Source organism: Panicum virgatum, chromosome 8K, assembly GCF_016808335.1.
Source record: "Panicum virgatum strain AP13 chromosome 8K, P.virgatum_v5, whole genome shotgun sequence".
Lineage (NCBI taxonomy): Eukaryota > Viridiplantae > Streptophyta > Magnoliopsida > Poales > Poaceae > Panicum > Panicum virgatum.
The window spans coordinates 39,609,729-39,629,142 of record NC_053143.1 but is presented as its reverse complement, the minus strand read 5'-3'; the positions used below and the strand labels follow the sequence as shown (position 1 = coordinate 39,629,142).

The window sequence follows — 19,414 nt, the reverse complement described above, 5'->3', positions numbered from 1 at the left end:
TGGAACCCCACCGCCGTTGCCGCTGCCGCGGAACCGCATCGATGTCGCCACGGAACCGGCTCGCCGCCGCCGCACGAGCTTGCCGCAGCAGCCAGCTCAGCACCCCGCGAGCCCGCCGCGCATGAGCTTGCGGCGCCGCCGCCGCAAGAGCTTGCCGCACCGGCCGGCTCCGCGCCCCGCGAGCCCACCGCGCACGAGCTCGCGGCGGCGCCGCCGCAAGAGCTTGCCGCACCGGCCGGCTCCGCGCCCCGCGAGCCCACCGCGCACGAGCTCGCGGCGCCGCCGCCGCCGCCCACACCCTTCGCCCGAGTTCGCCGACCCCGCTCATCTGCACCGCTGCACGGACCGGCCGCCGCGTCCCCGCTCCGGCGCACGGGCCGGCCGCCGCCCGAGCTCGCCGTCCTCTGGGCCACTCGAGCCGGCCCAGAGCTCGCCATGGTGGGATTGGATCGGGTAGGGATACATGAAAAGCGGAGGAAGAAAGGAGTGGAAGAGAGAGAAACCGGGCAGGTCCCACTTATCATAAAAGAAAAGAAAATAGACACTGACGAATGGGTCCCACTTGTCATAGTAAAAGAAGGAACTGCAAGTAGGGACTATTGCTGGAGTTGAATACGAAATTATAACCCCACAAAGTTGGGGTCAGTCCCTACTTAATAAAGTAGGGACCTCAAGTAGGAGCTATTGCTGGAGATACTATAACTGAACAAGCCCTTTGATGTGCTCCAACAGTAAATTCTCTTCTGATTCCAAAATTCAAACTTGGCTTCAAATCCTGAAAATGGCTTTGAAGGAGCAGCTACATCCAAAACCGAAGCAAAAGCTCCATACCTCTCTGCTCATAAATGCTCTAAAGCTGAGAACCGAGCGTAGCTCGGGTGGTCTGCAACGCAGGTGTGCGGGCGGCCGGCGCGGGTTCGATTTCTAGAATCGATTCCGTGTTTCTCACCGGGGCAGGCTCCTATAACAATGTCTGTGCAGCCTCTCACGCGTGGAGCCATAATGGAACTGCGATGTGTCCGTCATCTACAGAGCTCTAGAGGGTTCTGGTGATCTTAGCAAGAACGCGGAGTGTTATCTGAGTGTAGTTGTAGGATTTGTTGTGTATGGGTGGTGTGAGTATGGTGTGGGTGTGTGGGGTGTGCATTGTACACGATCAGTTACTACAGATGTACCTAAATGAGAGATTAAAAAAAAACTCTAAAACTTGCAGATTCTAGTCTAGAATATATATAAATAAAAAAGGGGAAAAAAGAAACCCGCATCCCCCACTCGTCCGAGCGTGAGTGCGTGCCACCCGGCCCAATCCCATCCGTCCCCTCGCCCCACCCACTTCCACACACGAATCCACCCACCCCCCTCGCCGCCACCGCCGCCGCCGCCGCGATGGACGCCGGCGAGGCGTCGGAGCTCCAGGCGCGGCTGGCCGCGGCCGTGCACGCGCTCAACCACGACGCGAACCCCTCGGCGCGCCTCGCCGCCAACCAGTGGCTCCTCGCGCTGCAGCGCTCCCCGCAGGGGTGGGCGGTGGCCACCGCGCTCCTGGCCGCCCCGGACCCGCCCCCGCCCGCCGACCTCCTCTTCTTCGCCGCCCAGATGCTCCGCCGGAAGATCCAGTCCCCCGGCCCCGCGCTCCCCGGGGCCGCCGGCCTGGCGCCGCAGCTGCTCGACGCGCTGCTCCTCGCCGCGCGGCGGTTCTGCGCCGCCCCGGCCCCGCGCCAGCTGCTCACGCAGATCTGCCTGGCCCTCTCCGCGCTCGCGCTCCGCGCCGAGGGCGGCGTCGACGGCCTCTTCGCGCGGATGCCGCACCTGCCGGCGCCCGCGGTGCTGGAGCTGCTTACCGTGCTCCCCGAGGAGGCCGCGCAAGACCAAGCCGGCGACACGGGGGTCGACGCCGCCGCGCGCTGCCGCTTCACGCGCGAGCTGCTCGCCCACGCGCCCGCGGTGCTCGATTTCCTCCACTCTCAGTCGGAGAAGGTGCCTGCAGACGACGACGGGGTGCCCCTCCACGAGCGCAACCGCAGAATCCTTCGGTGCCTACTGAGCTGGGTACGTATACGCGCACTGCCCTCTCCTTCGCTCCCTGATCAGCTGCGTTCTGCTCTAGCTCGCTCGCTCGCTGACATAAAACGACAATGGCATAGGTCCGCGTGGGATGCTTCTCGGAGACGCCAGCCACCACGCTTGCCACGCACCCGCTTCTCACGTTCGCGTTCAACTCGCTGCAGGTGCCCACAATGCAGCCTCCACTTCCTTATAAGAAGTGAAAAGTGTACCTTGAGGAATTACTTGTGCACTCACCTGCTCACACGCTGTTTTGTTGCTTTGTGGCTAATGAAGGTGCCCTTCTCGTTTGATGTGGCCATAGAGGTTATGACTGAGCTTGTTAGCCAGCACCAAGTAAGTTCAAGTCTTCTGCATTCTGATTCGTGCTACCTTGTTGCTTACTGCACTGGTCCAATCAAATCTTCTGGTAACATCTACTGTTCAGTTTCTGTATGAAGTAGCAGTTGGACTGTATTTTGTTACCCAAAATGGTTTAATCCTAGAACTTCTTTGAACTTACATTCTTCAATGTTCAGAGCTTCAGTTAGAGGTCTATTCGCCTTAGATATTTATGTGACGTGAAGATTGATACAGGAAGTGTTGCTATGAGTAAATTCCTGCTCTCCATCTTTTTTCCACACGCAGATGGGGCATACCCTGTTTCAAATTTCACAAAATAGAACCAAAGCAGTCACAGGTCCAGGTCTCAGAATTATACATTCCAGAGTGTATGTAGGAACAAGTACACGCTGCCCTAGCTCAAATGCATATAAATCATCTACTGAATAACTAGGAAAACTACAATGAGAACCAAAGTACATAGCTCGTTGACTATGTCCTTGGTCAAACTTTGGCAGTATAATTGTCCCATGAATTCCTCTGGCAGTCATCGTCTCCTTAAGCACTACCCATACTTCAGCGTTCTGCTCTGGATATCCAACACAAAATCCATCCTCACTGTTACTAGTCATGAGTCTTGGCACATCCAGCTGCATCACTTCAAAGTTTGAGTGGTTTTCCTCCGAATCATCTGCATATATATTGTTATTTCATTATTCTTTGACACAACAACAACAACAACATAGCCTTTTTTCCCAAACAAGTTGGGGTAGGCTAGAGATGAAACCCGAAAGAAATAAGTTCAAGGTTCAGGCACATTGATAGCTAGTCTCCAAGCGCTCCTATCCAAAGCTATCTCTTTAGAGATATTCCAATCCTTAAGGTCTCTCTTAACCGACTCATCCCACGTCAGTTTAGGTCTACCTTTACCCCTCTTTACATTGTCGACCCGCTCAAGAACCCCATTACGCACCGGCGCCTCAGGAGGCCTTCGTTGGACATGTCCAAACCATCTCAGCCGATGCTGGGTAAGTTTCTCCTCAATTGGTGCCACTCCGACCCTATCCCGAATAACTACGTTCCGGACTCTATCCCTCCTTGTGTGCCCGCAAAACCACCGCAACATCCGCATCTCTGCTACACTCAGTTGCTGGACATGTCGCCTTTTTGTAGGCCAACATTCAGCACCGTATAGCATCGCCGGACGAATTGCTGTCCTATAGAATTTGCCTTTTAGCTTTTGTGGCACCCTCTTGTCACAAAGGATGCCAGAAGCTTGCCGCCATTTCAACCAGCCAGCTGAAATTCTATGCCTAACATCTTCATCAATGTCGCCATCCTTTTGTAGCACCGATCCTAAATACCGAAAAGTATCCTTCTGGACCACCACTTGTCCATCTAGACTAACGTCTCCCCCCTCATGCCTAGTCGCGTTGAAATCGCACATCATGTACTCGGTCTTGGTCCTACTAAGTCTGAACCCTTTCGACTCTAACGTGCGTCTCCACAGCTCTAACTTCCTATTAACCCCTGCCCTACTCTCGTCAACTAGCACCACATCATCAGCAAAGAGCATACACCAAGGGATCTCACCTTGTATATCCCTTGTGACCTCATCCATCACTAAAGCAAATAAATAAGGGCTCAATGCTGACCCCTGGTGTAGGCCTATGTTAATAGAAAAGTCAGTGGTGTTGCCATCACATGTCCGGACAAACGTCGTCGCATCCTTGTACATATCCTTAATGAGGGTAATGTACTTAGTTGGGACTTTGTGCTTCTCCAAGGCCCACCACATGACATTTCTCGGTACTTTGTCATATGCCTTCTCAAGGTCAATGAAGACCATGTGCAAGTCCTTCTTCTGTTCCCTATATCTCTCCATCAATTGTCGTATTAAGAAAATCGCCTCCATGGTTGACCTTCCAGGCATGAACCCAAATTGGTTTTGAGTCACACTTGTCACTCTTCTTAGGCGATGCTCGATAACCCTCTCCCAAAGCTTCATCGTATGGCTCATCAGCTTAATCCCACGGTAGTTAGTACAACTTTGAACACCACCCTTGTTTTTGAAGATAGGTACTAATATACTTCTCCTCCATTCTTCCGGCATCTTGTTTGACCGAAAAATGAGATTAAAAAGCTTAGTTAACCATACTTCTTCATTATTCTTTGACAATATGTGATAAATCTTCTCTATATAAAGCTCTGATCTTGGATATGCCAATACATATGAGTTTTTATTTCTTTCACTGTTTCACATGCATTAATTAATGCAATTTGGTGGGATGAGAAACTCCAGTGCTATGATATGAAGTATGCATTTCTCTTTCTTATCCTACTGTTTCATGATGTGTATTGAATTGATCTGTTTAGGAGTATTCTTTATCATGTGGTGATTAGTGCCATAAACAGAATCCTCAACAGGCAACAGCTTCTGTTTCCATTTTTTCCCTTTGATTTTTTGGATATCCTAACAAGTACAAGCTATTTTCAACTTATAATAAAGTTATTTGATTCATGTTGCTGTCTGGTCGCAGGAGTTACCTGAGGCCTTTCTAAGTAAGATGCCTTATATAAGGGAAGTTCTTCTCCTACCGGCTCTAGCCAACAGAAATGAGAAGATCATTGCTGGTCTTGCTTGTTTGATGTGCGAAGTTGGCCAAGCAGTAAGATTTGTTTCATTATACTTTAGTATGATGTCTTTGAGTATCTAAATTATAAGGAAAATCCGAACACGTCAATAGTGTGTTGGAATGGACATCTGACTTTTCGTAGAGTTAGTAGAAAGTAATAGCTAATAATTGGTCGTATCAAGGTAGTAGAGGAAAAGACTAACTAGGATACACTAATGCAATGTTCTAGTGCTCTGTTATCTTTAGTGCTCCTAGAATTAGCACAAGGGCTGAAATTGATGAGTTCTAATATGAATTGATGTATTACTATTTAAAGCATTTTTCTTTTCCTCATGAGCTTGAATCTGTTGAACACAACCTGATAGCTGTTTAACTTTCTTAGGCACCTGCTTTGGTTGCAGAAGGGGGTAGCCAAGCACTTGCTCTCGCCGATGCACTTTTGAGGTCAATTTATTGCATTGTTTATGTGGTACTTTTCCTTGAGTTTTAATGTTTATTTTCAAGGATTTCAAATATTGTCATACTGGAGTTCATTTCGTTTTACCATTTTGCTGAAGTGCTCTTCCTTCTTTTCAGATGTGTTGCTTTTATTAGTGAAGATTGGGAAATTGCAGATTCAACCTTGCAATTTTGGTAATGACGCTTTCCTTCCCCCCCTTCATTTTCATGCATGACAATACCCTCCTTTACAATATTACATACTCCATCCCATGAAGAGTGCAATTCTAGGGTTTTCAGATAGATTAGTGGTGGCATGAAAAGACTCTCATGCTCTCATTTGTTTGCCACATGCGGTTAGTTTTGGCATGCAATTCAAATCTGACCATTTAATTAGGCAGGTAGTTGAGATCCAATCTTTAGAATTGCACTTTTTGTGAGATTTTTTTTTTCAAATGCAGGATTACACTTTTCATGGGACGGAGAGAGTAACAATTAGCAGATATTCTCTGGGAGCAAATTGCGCTCTTCTTTTCTTGGTTTGTATTGAGGTTTTGTTGGTCTTTTATCTTTGCGTACTAATGTAGGATGGGGTGGGTTGGGGATTGGTTAGCATCTCCTACGCTGTTGTTGGGGTCTAGTAGGCCTAGGTTTGGCACAGGGATTTGATCTTCAACTGGAGTATTCTGACAAACTTTTCGAAAGCTGTGTTTTCTTACTAGTTTATGGCCCATATTACTTAAAAGCTGTGTCTGACAGCTTTGTTGACCATTTCAACTTTTCTCATGTGATATTTCACTAATTTCGATTCCATTGTGGTTAACACCTGTATAATATTTGATATGACTATTATTGATATAAGGTTCATGTACGTGTGTAAATTGGAACATCTTCCCAATATTATTCTATTGAAATGAAGTTGAGTTCTCATGGTATTAATGTGCATGTTTGGGATATAACTAATTGTACTCTTATGTTGAAACTCTGCAGGTGCAGTTTGGCACATTTTATTCTTGGTTCTGATGTAAAGACAGCCAAAAGAAATGCATCACAAGTGTTGTTTTTGCCTGTGTTTTCATCGCTGCTGGACGCTCTTTTATTTCGTGCTCAGGTTTTTCTGTTTTACTTTAACTTTATATTTTACTTTAACTTTATATTTTGCTCATTTATGTGTGTAGCTATCGTTATCCAAATGACCTGACTCTCCTGTATATTTGATTAAGACATAATACTAGTATTATTGCATATTAATCTGATCTCTCATAAGTTGCATATTTAATTTATTTTTCATAACCAAGTAGGCAACTGAAGCTCATTATCTTACAAATTAACCCTTTGGTTTATATCATACTTCATGTATTGTATTTCTCTTCATTCTACTAAATCAGCAATTGCACATTGTCCTTTTTCTTGTATATCTAATTGTAGGAACAGAGGATTTTTGAATCCAATTGTCTTTTTATGCCTTGACATTCTGCCCATTTATAGATTAACACTGATGAGCATGGTACTGATGGAGCACCTTGCATACCTGATGGACTAGCACAGTTCAGAATGAATTTGGAGGAACTCCTAGTTGATATCTGTTTGCTTCTAGGTGCCCCTGCATATATAAACAAGGTATGTGTTTACTGAAAGATTGCCTATGACCCATTGCTAGCACACATCTGATTACATGTTTATGGTTTAAACAGGCTTCTTTCCCTTTGAACTCCTCTTAGGATAAGCATGGTGTAGAAGTAGCGCACTAATAACAATTTTGTGTATGGATCCAAAAAATGCCCATTGTTTACAAAAAGTGCAGTCCTTTTTCATGGTAGATTTCAGGAATAACAGACATAGCAAATGTGAGCTAAAAAGGAAAAAAATGCATGAATTAATATGTTTAAGAATGAAGAGAGGCTCAATTGCTAAACATAATCTATGCAGGTCAGTTGCTAAAAAAACTTGACACCTTTATGCCCGTTATGTATTTTATTTATTGTAAGACAGGGAGAATAGGAGAGAATAGGCTTGTATTCCTCCAAACCCTAGAAGGGTGGGTATAAATAGTTCTTATACATGGGCCTCTATACATGGGCTCAATATACACCAATACCCCCCACCCCCCGCAGTCTGAACTACCGGCGCAGCGGTGTTCAAGACTGGACAACAAGAAAGCCAACACCCCCCGCAGTCTGAACTACTGGCGCAGCGGTGTTCAAGACTGGACAAGAAGAGAGTACAAAGGGCAAATACCCCCGCAGCCACAACTAGCCACCTGCTACGTTGAGGCTGGAGCGAAACTCCGAGAAGGTCGAGGAGGGCAATCCCTTGGTGAAGATGTCAGCAAACTGGGAGGTAGTCGGGACATGGAGTACCCGAACATCGCCGATGGCGACTCTGTCGCGCACGAAGTGTAGGTCGATCTCCACATGCTTTGTCCGCTGATGCTGGACGGGGTTGGTGGAGAGATACACGGCGCTGACGTTGTCGCAGTAGACGAGCGTGCTCTTGGCGAGCGGGCTGTGGAGCTCCACCACGCCGTTAGCAACAACCCGGTACTCCGCCTCAGCACTGGAGCGGGAGACAACCGGCTGCCGCTTGGACGACCAGGAGACTAGGTTGCCGCCCAGGAAGACGGCGTAGCCGGAAGTGGAGCGACGAGTGTCCGGGCAGCCAGCCCAGTCAGCGTCGGTGTAGACCACCAGCTCAGCAGAGGACGAGCGGTGAAGCACCAGGCCGAGGTCCACAGTGCCACGGACGTAGCAGAGGAGATGCTTCAGCGCAACAAGGTGTGACTCTCGGGGATCATGCATATGGAGACAGACCCGCTGAACAGTGTAGGTGAGGTCCGGCCTAGTGAAGGTGAGGTACTGCAAAGCGCCAGCCAGACTCCGGTAGGCAGTAGGATCAGCCACCGGATCACCCAGATTAGCAGACAGCTTCGTCTGAGTGTCGACAGTTGTGGAGCAGGGCTTGCAATCAGTCATCCCAGCCCGCTCTAGAATATCGAGTGCGTACTGCCGCTGGTGAAGGAGAAGACCAGACGGGCGAGGCTCAACAGTGACGCCCAAGAAGTAGTGGAGCGGACCCAGATCCTTCATAGCAAACTCCTGCTGCAGAGAGATGACACTGAAGCAACTGCTGACTGGAGGCTGTGAGCACAATGTCATCGACATAGAGCAGCAGATATGCAGTCTCATCCCCACGGCGGTAGACGAAGAGAGACGTGTCAGACTTGGCCTCGGTGAACCCCAATGTCAGCAAGAACGTGGCGAACCGAGAGTACCAAGCCCGATGAGCCTGCTTCAGACCATAGACTTGTTGAGCCGGTAGACCATATCCGGACGACTAGAGTCCACAAATCCTGCTGGCTGAGAGCAGTAGACAGTCTCTGACAGAGTGCCGTGAAGAAACGCATTCTTCATGTCCAGCTGGTGCACAGGCCAAGAGCGTGAGAGGGCAAGCGAGAGGACCGTGCGCACCGTAGCGGGCTTCACCACTGGACTGAAGGTCTCATCATAATCCACACCAGGCCGCTGGGTGAACCCCTGGAGAACCCAGCGAGCCTTGTAGCGCTCCAGTGTGCCGTTAGCCCGACGCTTATGCGTCCAGATCCACTTGCCAGTCACCACATTGCAACCAGACGGACGCGGCACGATGTCCCACGTCTGGTTGGCGAGGAGAGCTGCGTACTCCTCTTCCATCACGCAATGTCAGTGAGGATCCGCCAAGGCGTCGCGGACAGAGGAGGGTACCGGAGAGACCCGCGGCTCTCTCGGTGGCGGTGAGAGTCGCGGCCTGAGACGCCATCCGCCGAGTCACCATGGGATGAATATGCCGAGGATCCCGATGGATGACTGACGGGTGGTACACCTCCGGCTCGGCTCGAGAGGGAGCCGAAGGAGGCGGCGGCGACGGCTCCGGTGTAGGCGTCGCAGGTGCCTCCGGAGCAGGAGGTGGCGCCGGTGTCGGCGCCGAGCGACGCCGGTACACCTGCACCGTCTGAGCGTACCGCGCAGGTGCAGGGGAAGGCACCGGGGCCGTGCGTGGCGCAGTGGGAGACACCGGGTCCGCGCGCGGCACAACCGGAGGTCCGGGGGCCGCGCGTGGCCTGACCGCGGGCACCGGGGCCGCACGTGGCGCAGCAGGGATCACCTGCAGGGAAAGGACGGACAGGAAAAGGTGGCTGAACCACCGGGTCAGTCGGAAATAGACTCCAGCTCGGGGTCGGGAGAAGGTGTGGAGGAGGTGGAGTAGGGGAAATCTGACTCGTCAAAGACGACGTGTCGGGAGATCAGGACGCGACGAGAGGTGAGGTCAAAGCATCGGTACCCCTTGTGGTCAGGGGAGTAACCAAGGAACACACAACGAGTCGAGCGGGGCGCCAGCTTGTGAGGAGCAGTGGCGGAGGTGTTAGGTTAACACGCACACCCGAAGACCCGAAGGTGGTCGTAGCGAGGAGGGGTACCAAAAAGAGCGTGGTGTGGAGTGGGAGCAGGAGAAGCAGTGGACGGAAGACGGCTGACTAAGTAGGTGGCGGTGTGGAGGCTCTCAGCCCAGAAGCACGGGGCAGAGAGGCCTGGATCAGAAGGGTGCGCACGACGTCGTTCGTCGTGCGAATCATCCGCTCACCCTTGCCGTTCTGAGGAGAGGTATACGGACAAGACATACGCAGCTGAACACCCCGAGAGAGGAAGAAAGAGCGGGAGGTGGAGTTGTCGAACTCCCGCCCGTTGTCACACTGGACGGCCTTAACGATGAGGCCGAACTGAGTGGACACCCAGACAAAGAAGTGGAGGAGGGTGGAGAAGGTCTCAGACTTGGCGCGCAAAGGAAACGTCCAAGAGTAGTGCGAGAAGTCGTCGACCACCACCAGATAGTACTTATAACTAGAAAGGCTAAGTACAGGAGAGGTCCACAGGTCACAGTGAACAAGGTCAAATGCATGCTTCGCATGCGAAGAAGAAGAAAAAGGGAGCCGAACATGACGACCGAGCTGGCACGCATGGCAGAGGGGCTCAGCAGGAGCCCTAGTACCAGGAACATCGGTACTACGACTGAGCTGAGCCAGAACGTCGCGGCCAGGGTGACCAAGACGGCGGTGCCAGGTGGTGGAAGACGGCGTCGCGGCAAAAGCGGCAGACCAAGACAGCCAGGGCAAAGAAGAAGGCGAGAGTGGTGCAGCGGAAGAAGGAAGGCGAAGGGTGTAAAGGGGCCCCGTGCTGTCACACCGAAGTAGCGGACGCCGGGAGGCCGAATCCTTTACAGTGAGGCCAGAAGAATCAAACTCGATGGAACAAGAATTGTCAGCTGTAAATTGATGAATGGAAAGAAAGTTATGAACCATCTGAGGAGCAACAAGGACATTGGGAAGACGAAAAGAGCCAGGAGCAGAACCCACGGCGGTGACAGGAAGGCAAGACCCGTCACCAACCATGATGGAAGAAGGACAAGAGGGGTGTGGGGGTCGGACAGAAGAGAGGATACCGACATGTGGGGTGGTGTGGAAGGAGGCACCCGAGTCGGCGATCCTCTCGGTGCTGACCGGCGGCATCCGCCCCATGGCGCTGAAAGACTGCGCCAGTGCGGCCTGGTCCCACCCCCAGGCCAGGTCGGCTGCTGGCTGGGAGGAGCGGGTAGGGTCCAAAGCGGCGCGAACAGGGGAGCAGCAGCGGCGAGCATGGCCGCCGGCTGGGGCTGAGGACGAGGGCCCCCCTTGACCCTGAAACGGCCACATCGGGATGCTCCCTGGCCATGGGGTGCTGAAGGATGGTCAGGGCGTACCTCCTGGGCCAGGAGCAGGAGTGGCCAGGAGCAGGAGTGGGAGCCGGAGTCGGGGTCGGAGCTCCGCCAAGAGCTGTCGGAGTGCCCCGACGGCCTCCTCCAGTACCACCAGAGGTAGCACCGCCAGCACCACCACCACGTCCGCCCCGACGACGACGCCCGCGGCCTCCCCCACTTCCGGTCTGGCCGGTGAGAGGAGCACCAAGGAGAGGGTCGGTCCGAGATCCAGATCTAGAGGGCGGAGCCTGGTGGGTCTTGGCGAGAGCAGCTTTGGCCGTAGCAGCGCCGGCGGCGATTGGCTGCCCGCGGAAGGCGGCGGCGGCGAACGGCGCGTCCGCGGGGGGCATCCCGAACGCAGGCCACGCGGCGGTGAGGGAGGCGGCGGCCCGCACGGCCTGCGCGGCGGGCGCGACGGCCTGGGCCTGCGTGGCGTGCGCGGCGGCGAGGGAGGCGGCGGCCCGCGCGGCCTGCGCGGCGGGCGCGACGTTGACCACAAAGGCAGCACCCACTGATCCAGAGCAGGCAGGGGAGGCCTCCGCGGCGGCGGCAGCAGGGGCGGGGTCGTGGACGACCAGGGCCGGCGCGGTGGGCCTCCATGCGTGCGGCACAGGTGCAGCGGCACCAGCAGAGGAAGAGGAGGCGGCGGCCGGCGACCATGCGCCTGGCGCGGCTGCGGCGGCCGGCGAGCACGCGCCAAAAACGGCCGGCGGTCAGCAGGCAGGATCGGCAGTGGCCTGGGCGGCGGTGGCGGCTGTGTCCGCGCCGGCCGGGCCTGCGGCGGGGGCGGCGGCAGGGGCGGGCGGATCGGGCAGCGCGCCTAGGAAGGCTGCGCCCGGGCCCGCGCCGGCCGCTCCCGCGGCGGGGGCGGCGTTTGCAGCGGTAGGGGCGGGCGGATCGGGCAGCGCGCCCAGGAAGGCCGCGCCCGGGCCCGCGCCGGCTGCGCCCGCGGCGGGGGCGGTGGCAGCAGCGGCAGGGGCGGGTGGATCGGGCAAGGCGGCGCGAGCTGGGGAGGCCACGGCACCCGCAGCGGCGGCTACAGAACCGGGCAGCCGAGGCCACACGCCCGTGGCCGGAGCAGGGGAGCTAGGGAAGGAAGAAAGGGGAGGGAAGGAGGAGAGGGAAGGGAGGGGGCGGCGCCGGCGGCCGGCTGGCCATGGAGGCGGCGGCGGCCATGTAGCTAGCCTGATACCATGTAAGACAGGGAGAATAGGAGAGAATAGGCTTGTATTCCTCCAAACCCTAGAAGGGTGGGTATAAATAGTTCCTATACATGGGCCTCTAGATGTGCCTCTATACATGAGCTCAATATACACCAACATTTATGTTTGATTTTGTTATGTCATGGGCATGAAGTACAGCTCTTATTATTGATAACTGATATCATTTTAACATTAATTTGACATTTTTCTTCTGCACATTGGATGAGGCTATTGTGCTTAAAACTGTGTGATCTACCTGTATGTTGTCTGGTATGCAGCTCTTTTCTCGTGGATGGGACTTCTCAAGCCAATCAGTTCCTTGGAAGGAGGTAGAAGTTAGGATGTATGCACTTAGCATGGTAATTTTATAACACTTGGTAAAAATTTCTAATTACCGTCATAAGATGCAAATAACATTTGAATCTTATGGCTGATATTAAGTTTATTGCTGTTTATGTGCTTATTCCTAGAATCCTGTATCTGACCACTTCCTGCTAGACCTTTTAGATTGTTTGATGTTATTTTCATCTCTGTAAGAAGCCTATATCACTTAATATCAAGCTGGTACTTCAAACTTTTGTGGGAACTTCTCGCATTCAGAGGGTTCAATGGATTGTGTAATATCAATTTAAATGGGCCGTAAGTCTTGTTAAAATCCTCCTACAATTGTTTTGGAATCGATCAAGAGGATGGTTTACTACTTTTGGAGTGAATGACGTTACGTGTGTTTTGCATGCTACAACTCTGTAACATTCATGTTCTGCAAGTTCTAGCTCCTTCCCTCCCTCATTTTGCTGTTGCTTAGACACGTGCATATCTTTGTATGTTTGGATATATGCCAGGGAGAGCGTGTTTGATCTATATGAAACTGTTGAATTTCAGGTTGCTGACACAATTTTACAAGATGAAAGTCCATTTGATTTTTCGATGATAATGCATTTTGTGAACATTCTGTCCAGTAGAACTCCAGTTGAACTGAATGGAAGTCTGTTCATGGTAGGGCATCCTCAATATGCTTCCAGAGTTTTCTTAATTATCTATTCAGATTTTTTTCTTTATTTTTAATTTGTGAAGCTAATTTTGTTTTCTGTATTTCCCTAAATGTCAAGGTATACAAATCTTTTGGTGATGTAATTGGTTCTTACTCAAAGTGGCTATCGTCTTCTCAAAGTAACATTAAACCCTTACTGTAAGTATTTTGAATGTTTATGAAGTTTAATGATTCTATTTATTCTTTATGTCTGTTTAATATGTTTTTTTTATCATTGTGTTCAGCCTATTTTGCGCATCAGGAATTTCAAAATCTGTATCATCAAATGCTTGCTCCTTAGCCTTGCGCAAACTTTGTGAGGATGCTTCTTCATTCATCCTTGAACCTCAGAATCTTGAAATTCTTTTCTGGATTAGTGAGGTAACACACCCTCTCTTCTACTTTACCAAATTCATTCGACCATGATATTCTAGATAGTAGCGGTCATAACTAAAGAGAATATCTGATGGCACTTTACCTATATCAAATTATATTCTGACATGTCAACCTAGTATTAATTAGATCGCTGAAAATATTTTCATTGACTCTACCATCATGTATCCTTCTTCTCGAAGACATAATCATAGGGAGCATGTGTTACTTAGGTATGAACCAGTAGACTGCAGAAGAATTCTCTTGGGGCTGTTTGGGTTTTATTCTTTTTATTTGCAGAGGATACATAATATATTGTGTACATGACTGGATATGGTATGAGCTCAACTAAATAAATATCATCAAAAAAGATGTTTAACTAGAAAGGAAGCTGGTTTTGATTTTGCTATGCTTGCTATAAGATAAACTATTTACATTAATTACTTCTTCGGCTGCTGCGGTCATAACTCATATGTGCTCATTCTTAAATGTTTTAGCATTGCATAGCATCAGTTAATTAAGTAACGATTATACGCTCTTTTAAGTATACCTTGATAAATCTTCTTTTCAGCATTGTATGCAATGTAATATTTAAAAACAGTGTTCTTATAGGGCATGGATAAAGGGAACCTGAGGCTAGAGGATGAGGAAGAGATAGTTAGTGCAATTACGCATGCTTTAAGTTCTGTTCATGATAAAGAGTTGAGGAAAAGTTCACTGGCCAGGTTACTTTGTTCCAGCTACTCAGCAGTGGAAAAGATTGTATGCTCTCTTTACCTAGTGTAGCTGCTCTTCCAAAATCCATATATGAACATGAACTGTTATTGACTGACATCATCTGCAATTTTTTTCTTCCATTTCCCAGATTGACATAGACAGAGATAACTCACTAAGGCAAAATCCAGCTACTTATACACAATCCTTGGACCTTGCTGTCCGTGGTCTTTACAGGTACGTTGATAGTTTTTGTATTCTTTCATGTGGGTTGTGTGCTGTACTTCTTTTATCTCTTCTTAATTCAATGATAGGCAGCTGTCCTGTGTACTTGAGAAAAAGTTTGAAGTTTCTTTTTTTCGAGGATTGCTTGACATGCTATTAGCAATTGATGGGATTGTTCATGTCTCATTCTCATGCCAGAATCTTACAACTAGTTTGTTCTATTCTTCTTTTTCTTTTGTGCATCTAAGGCATATCAATAAATAGTCTACTATTAATATTTTGGCTATTCACATGTTGGTCAAGATACTGGAAGTTCGATGTTATCTACAATATAAGAAATTATATCTTTTACAGGATGAGTGCTCTGTTTGGTCATTTGTCTACACCAATTACATCTGGCCTGGTTGACGATGATATAATTTTAGTTCTTCTTGGAATATTTTGGCCACTTCTTGAAAAGCTTTTCCGATCTTCTCATATGGAGAATGTTAGTTTATCTGCAGCTGTATGCCGTTCTCTTTCTTCAGCTATACATTCTTGTGGTAAGTTAAATGGATTTCTAAACTGAGAAATTTGAAGCTGTATAGCAAATGCATCAGTCATCTGATTTGGCTTCTGTATTTTACAGGACAGCACTTTCATGTCTTGTTACCTAAAGTTCTGGAATGCTTATCTGCCAATTTCTTGCGGTTTCAAAGGCATGACTGCTTCTTGAGAACATGTAAGAAAACTATACTCTTGTGCACAGCTAAATTTGCTTGCCAAAATTCAATTCAAAATAAAATGTTCTCAATACCGTCATAAATACGGTTAATAATTGATCATGATGTGATCAAGAGGTTTGGCTGCTGTTGGTATGTTAAACATGTGACATATGAGCTTATCTTGAATTGAAGTCAATTTATATATCTTAGTTAGAGCATTTGGGATCACTTTAACTGCCTTAGCTATGCACTTAATTCTATATACTTTATGCCATCTTGTTTCAATTGATTGTGTACTCTACTTGACCTCATTCAAATTTTCAGCTGCCAAAGTTATTGAAGAATTTGGTCACAATGAAGAATTTGGGGCTTTATTTGTTAGGACTTTTGAAACATTTAGCTCTGCGTCATCAATATCGACTCTTAATTCTTCTTATACGTGTGATCAAGAACCTGATCTAGTTGAAGCCTATACCTGCTTTACATCTATGTTTATCCGCTGCTGTCCAAAGGTTCTTATTTTTCTCATGTTCAATATCTATATTTGTAACGTATTTGAGCTCAGTGCCTTGGCATGATATGGATTGGCATTTGACACTAGTATTTTTTGTTGTTTGCTTTTAAATAATCAGGAAGCCATTCTCGCATCTAGCTCGCTGCTTGAGCTATCGTTTCAAAAGGCAGCTATATGCCTTACAGCAATGCACCGAGGAGCAGCACTTGCAGCAATGTCATATATGTCATGTGAGTGCTATTTGTCACTTTTATCTAGTATTGTTCTCTGGCTGGAACTGCATGTGTTTCTATTCCACTAATTCTTTGAATAGTCATACAATGGGTTAACTTTGTATCTGGAAAAGATGGAATTGAATTGAAAATATGTTAGAAAGATGTTAGCTCATATAAACAATTGGCCTGCTTGACACTTTTTACGTCTATGATATTTTTCTTTACCTGAAAGGATGTATCTTTATACACAACAAAATACTTGCATGCTCTTTTCTGAATGGCATTTTTCATTCGTGCATGCTTTTTATAGAGAATATAATATAATTATATACCCCTATGATATTTCTCTCTTTCAGTTTAGCTACCGATTAAAGTCATTTGTCTTGGAAGTCGAGTGAACAAACAGATTGGGCCTTGTACCTTGCACAGCTTTACCATGAACTAGTGCAATTCAAAGGAGAACTATTTTCTTATAAGCATCATTAACAGACGACCACAATATAGAAAGGATGTAATTTCAGCTAGTTTCTGGACACATAAGGCAGTTTGTGTGGCAAAACCCCTTACATCAGTTTATTAGGCTTGGTGAGTTCTGTATGGAATTATGACCGTTTAACATGCTTACTAAAGGCCTTTCTGTAGCACCAGAGCAAGGTGGTAACAAAGTGTCATGATTTTTTTTTTTTTGGGGGGGGGGGTTGTCATATAGATTCCTTATATCCTACTCCCTCCGTTCCAAATTATAGGTTGCTTTAGCTTTTCTAAGATACATGGCATTTGCTTTGCTTTTGCACCTAGATATTGCTATGTCTAGATACATAGGAAATACTATGTACCTAGAAAAGCCAAAACGATCCATAATTTGGAATGGAGGGGAGTATAACCTACCACCGCGTCATTCATCAGCTCAAGCTATTGCACTTAACCCCTGTTGTTGCACTCACATGATCATTTTCCAACTAAATAATTCAAAAGTTACATGCCATCTGCAGGTTTTCTTGAGGTTGTTCTTGCTGCTGTGCTACAATCTCCAGAGTGCATCCCTAATGGATCACCTGGTGTGGCCCTAATTCAAATCTTGGCTCGCTGTGGTGAAGGTCTATTGTCTAATGTACTTTATGCTCTACTTGGTGTATCAGCCTTGTCAAGGGTGAGTGCAATTTGAAGAACAATTTCATAGTACTTGTTACTACTGGTTCACATACGTTTTTTCAAGATACTCAACACTGTTATGTGAGACATCTGAACTAAGCTAGTGTATTCTGTGTATGTAAGCCTTTTAGTAAGCTCTTGATCTCTTCTGAATTTTGCTAGCATACTAATGGTGATGATACTATTTTATACTGTTGCACCAAGTTTGCTCTTGTTGACTTATTTGTTCTACTCATGGGGTAAATTATTTGAGTAAACAGATCTCGTAGAATATTCACACCACTGTTTCCATGCAGGTGCATAAATCTGCCACAATATTGCAACAACTGGCGGCATTGTGCAGTTTCTGTGAGAGAACGACATGGAAGGCTCTTCTTAATTGGAGTTCTCTTTGTGGATGGCTACAATCAACGGTATTCTTTTTGCCACTGCTTTAATTATGATTGTTCCAATCCTAGACACTCAAATAAGGCCAATATATTCTTTTTTATCTTTATTTAAAGTTCTCAACTATGTTTTGAGTTTGCAATTATCGATCTGATGTAGTCTAAAAATGCCATTTAACTTTCAGAAGCATGAGATGTGTTATCATGTATAAGTAAATTGATTCATGGAGTAGCAATGCTTTGATGGTCATATTCTTAGTGACTGTCTGGCATAACTGCTTCTGTTATTGAACTTGAAACATGGAAGCTGGACAAAAAACGTATATTGAAAATCATTTAGACATACCCTTCATTTGCTTGCATGAAAATCCAATGCCAGATATGGATCCGTAGATGTACAGAGATTTGGCAGTTATTCATTCTCCTATCCAACATCTATCCTCCAAAGTTACTGTCCTGTATTGCCTGACTTGTTTCCAATCTTGTTTAGGTAAAATCATTGTCCTCAGAGTATCTAAAGCAAGGGGAAGCTGAAATAATAATTCCATTATGGCTGAAGGTGCTCGAGGATGCAGGTTCTGACTATCTTCACAGTAGGACTGGTGATAATATCAGAAATCGTCAAGAATACATGCAAGGGAAGGGTGGTAGAACACTTAAACGCATAATCAGGGATTTCGCCGAAAGCCATCGAAATGCCCCAACCTCTTGTCCTTCATGATGTGCGGATGGAACTGAATTCATCAGCCTGATGGTGGAGGACGTGATTTGTGTTGATCTTCGGGTTTGACATCTATATGCAAATATTTAAGCAGGGAAAGGGGCCACTTGTTCCAATGACCTGGCTGGGACTTGGGAGTTTTGTCTTCCTTTGTATAGCAAGTCACCAGAGGGCAAAAGGTGGAGCAAGTTGTCAAACCAGGCTACTCTGAACTAACCGGGAGCCCCATGGACCTATATGGTTAATGCCCCTTCTCAAGTTTGGAATTTATATACCACGGTCCAAATTTTGTTTCGCCATGGGCCTTGAGGGGCATGTCGGAACATTTGGGTATACTTGGATGCTGGGAGAGAAGGCGGAGAGGTGAATGCCTAAGCTGTATATATCATTCTTTTGCAATTAGTGCGATGTACAAAACATTCTTCCTTGTTCATGCTCAACTTTTGAGCTCACATGGGCAATTTTTGGTGGCATTTGATACGATTGTTATCATGCCAAGTTAATTTTTAATGTATGTATATATTATTACTTCATCAGTCACGGCCCTGCAACTTAAAATTGCACTCATTGGCCCTGAGGAGTTGAGGGTCATTTTATTCGTCGGTCTAGGGGTGCAAAGAGGTGACCCTTAGGCCTTAGGTGTATCTCCAACCCTCTTTAGTTCAAAATTCTGTACTATATTTCCAAAATAGGATCCCATTTTGGAGAAGTAGTATAAAATTCTGAACTAAGGAGGGTTGGAGGTGCTCCTAAGAGATATCAATTTGCACCCCTACGTCGGTCCTTCAGCCCTAGGTGACAAAACCATTCATATTTTTAGCAGCTTTGGAGAACAAATTGTCCCAGGTGACATGGAAATTTAAAACCTCTATTGTCTATTTATTTAGCAGCTTTGTCTACACCCCCTTGCACAACGGATTCATTTTGTTGATGCATGCGTGAAATGGCTATGCA

At 47.7% G+C, this 19,414-nt stretch overlaps 1 protein-coding gene across 1 annotated transcript; it reads left to right on the top strand.

Moving 5' to 3' along the window:
- The first annotated feature begins 1,311 nt into the window (after positions 1–1,311).
- Positions 1,312–19,027, top strand: LOC120644620 (importin-13-like). Its single transcript, XM_039921271.1, has 21 exons — positions 1,312–2,049; positions 2,145–2,228; positions 2,341–2,400; positions 4,926–5,054; positions 5,404–5,465; positions 5,598–5,654; positions 6,450–6,570; positions 6,948–7,079; positions 12,706–12,786; positions 13,310–13,423; positions 13,537–13,616; positions 13,703–13,838; positions 14,442–14,591; positions 14,695–14,780; positions 15,123–15,310; positions 15,397–15,489; positions 15,797–15,984; positions 16,105–16,216; positions 17,194–17,351; positions 17,650–17,766; positions 18,230–19,027. Exons 1-21 carry the CDS (start codon positions 1,387–1,389, stop codon positions 18,458–18,460), a joined length of 3,042 nt encoding a protein of 1,013 aa, XP_039777205.1. The 5' UTR covers positions 1,312–1,386; the 3' UTR covers positions 18,461–19,027.
- The last annotated feature ends 387 nt before the right edge of the window (positions 19,028–19,414 follow it).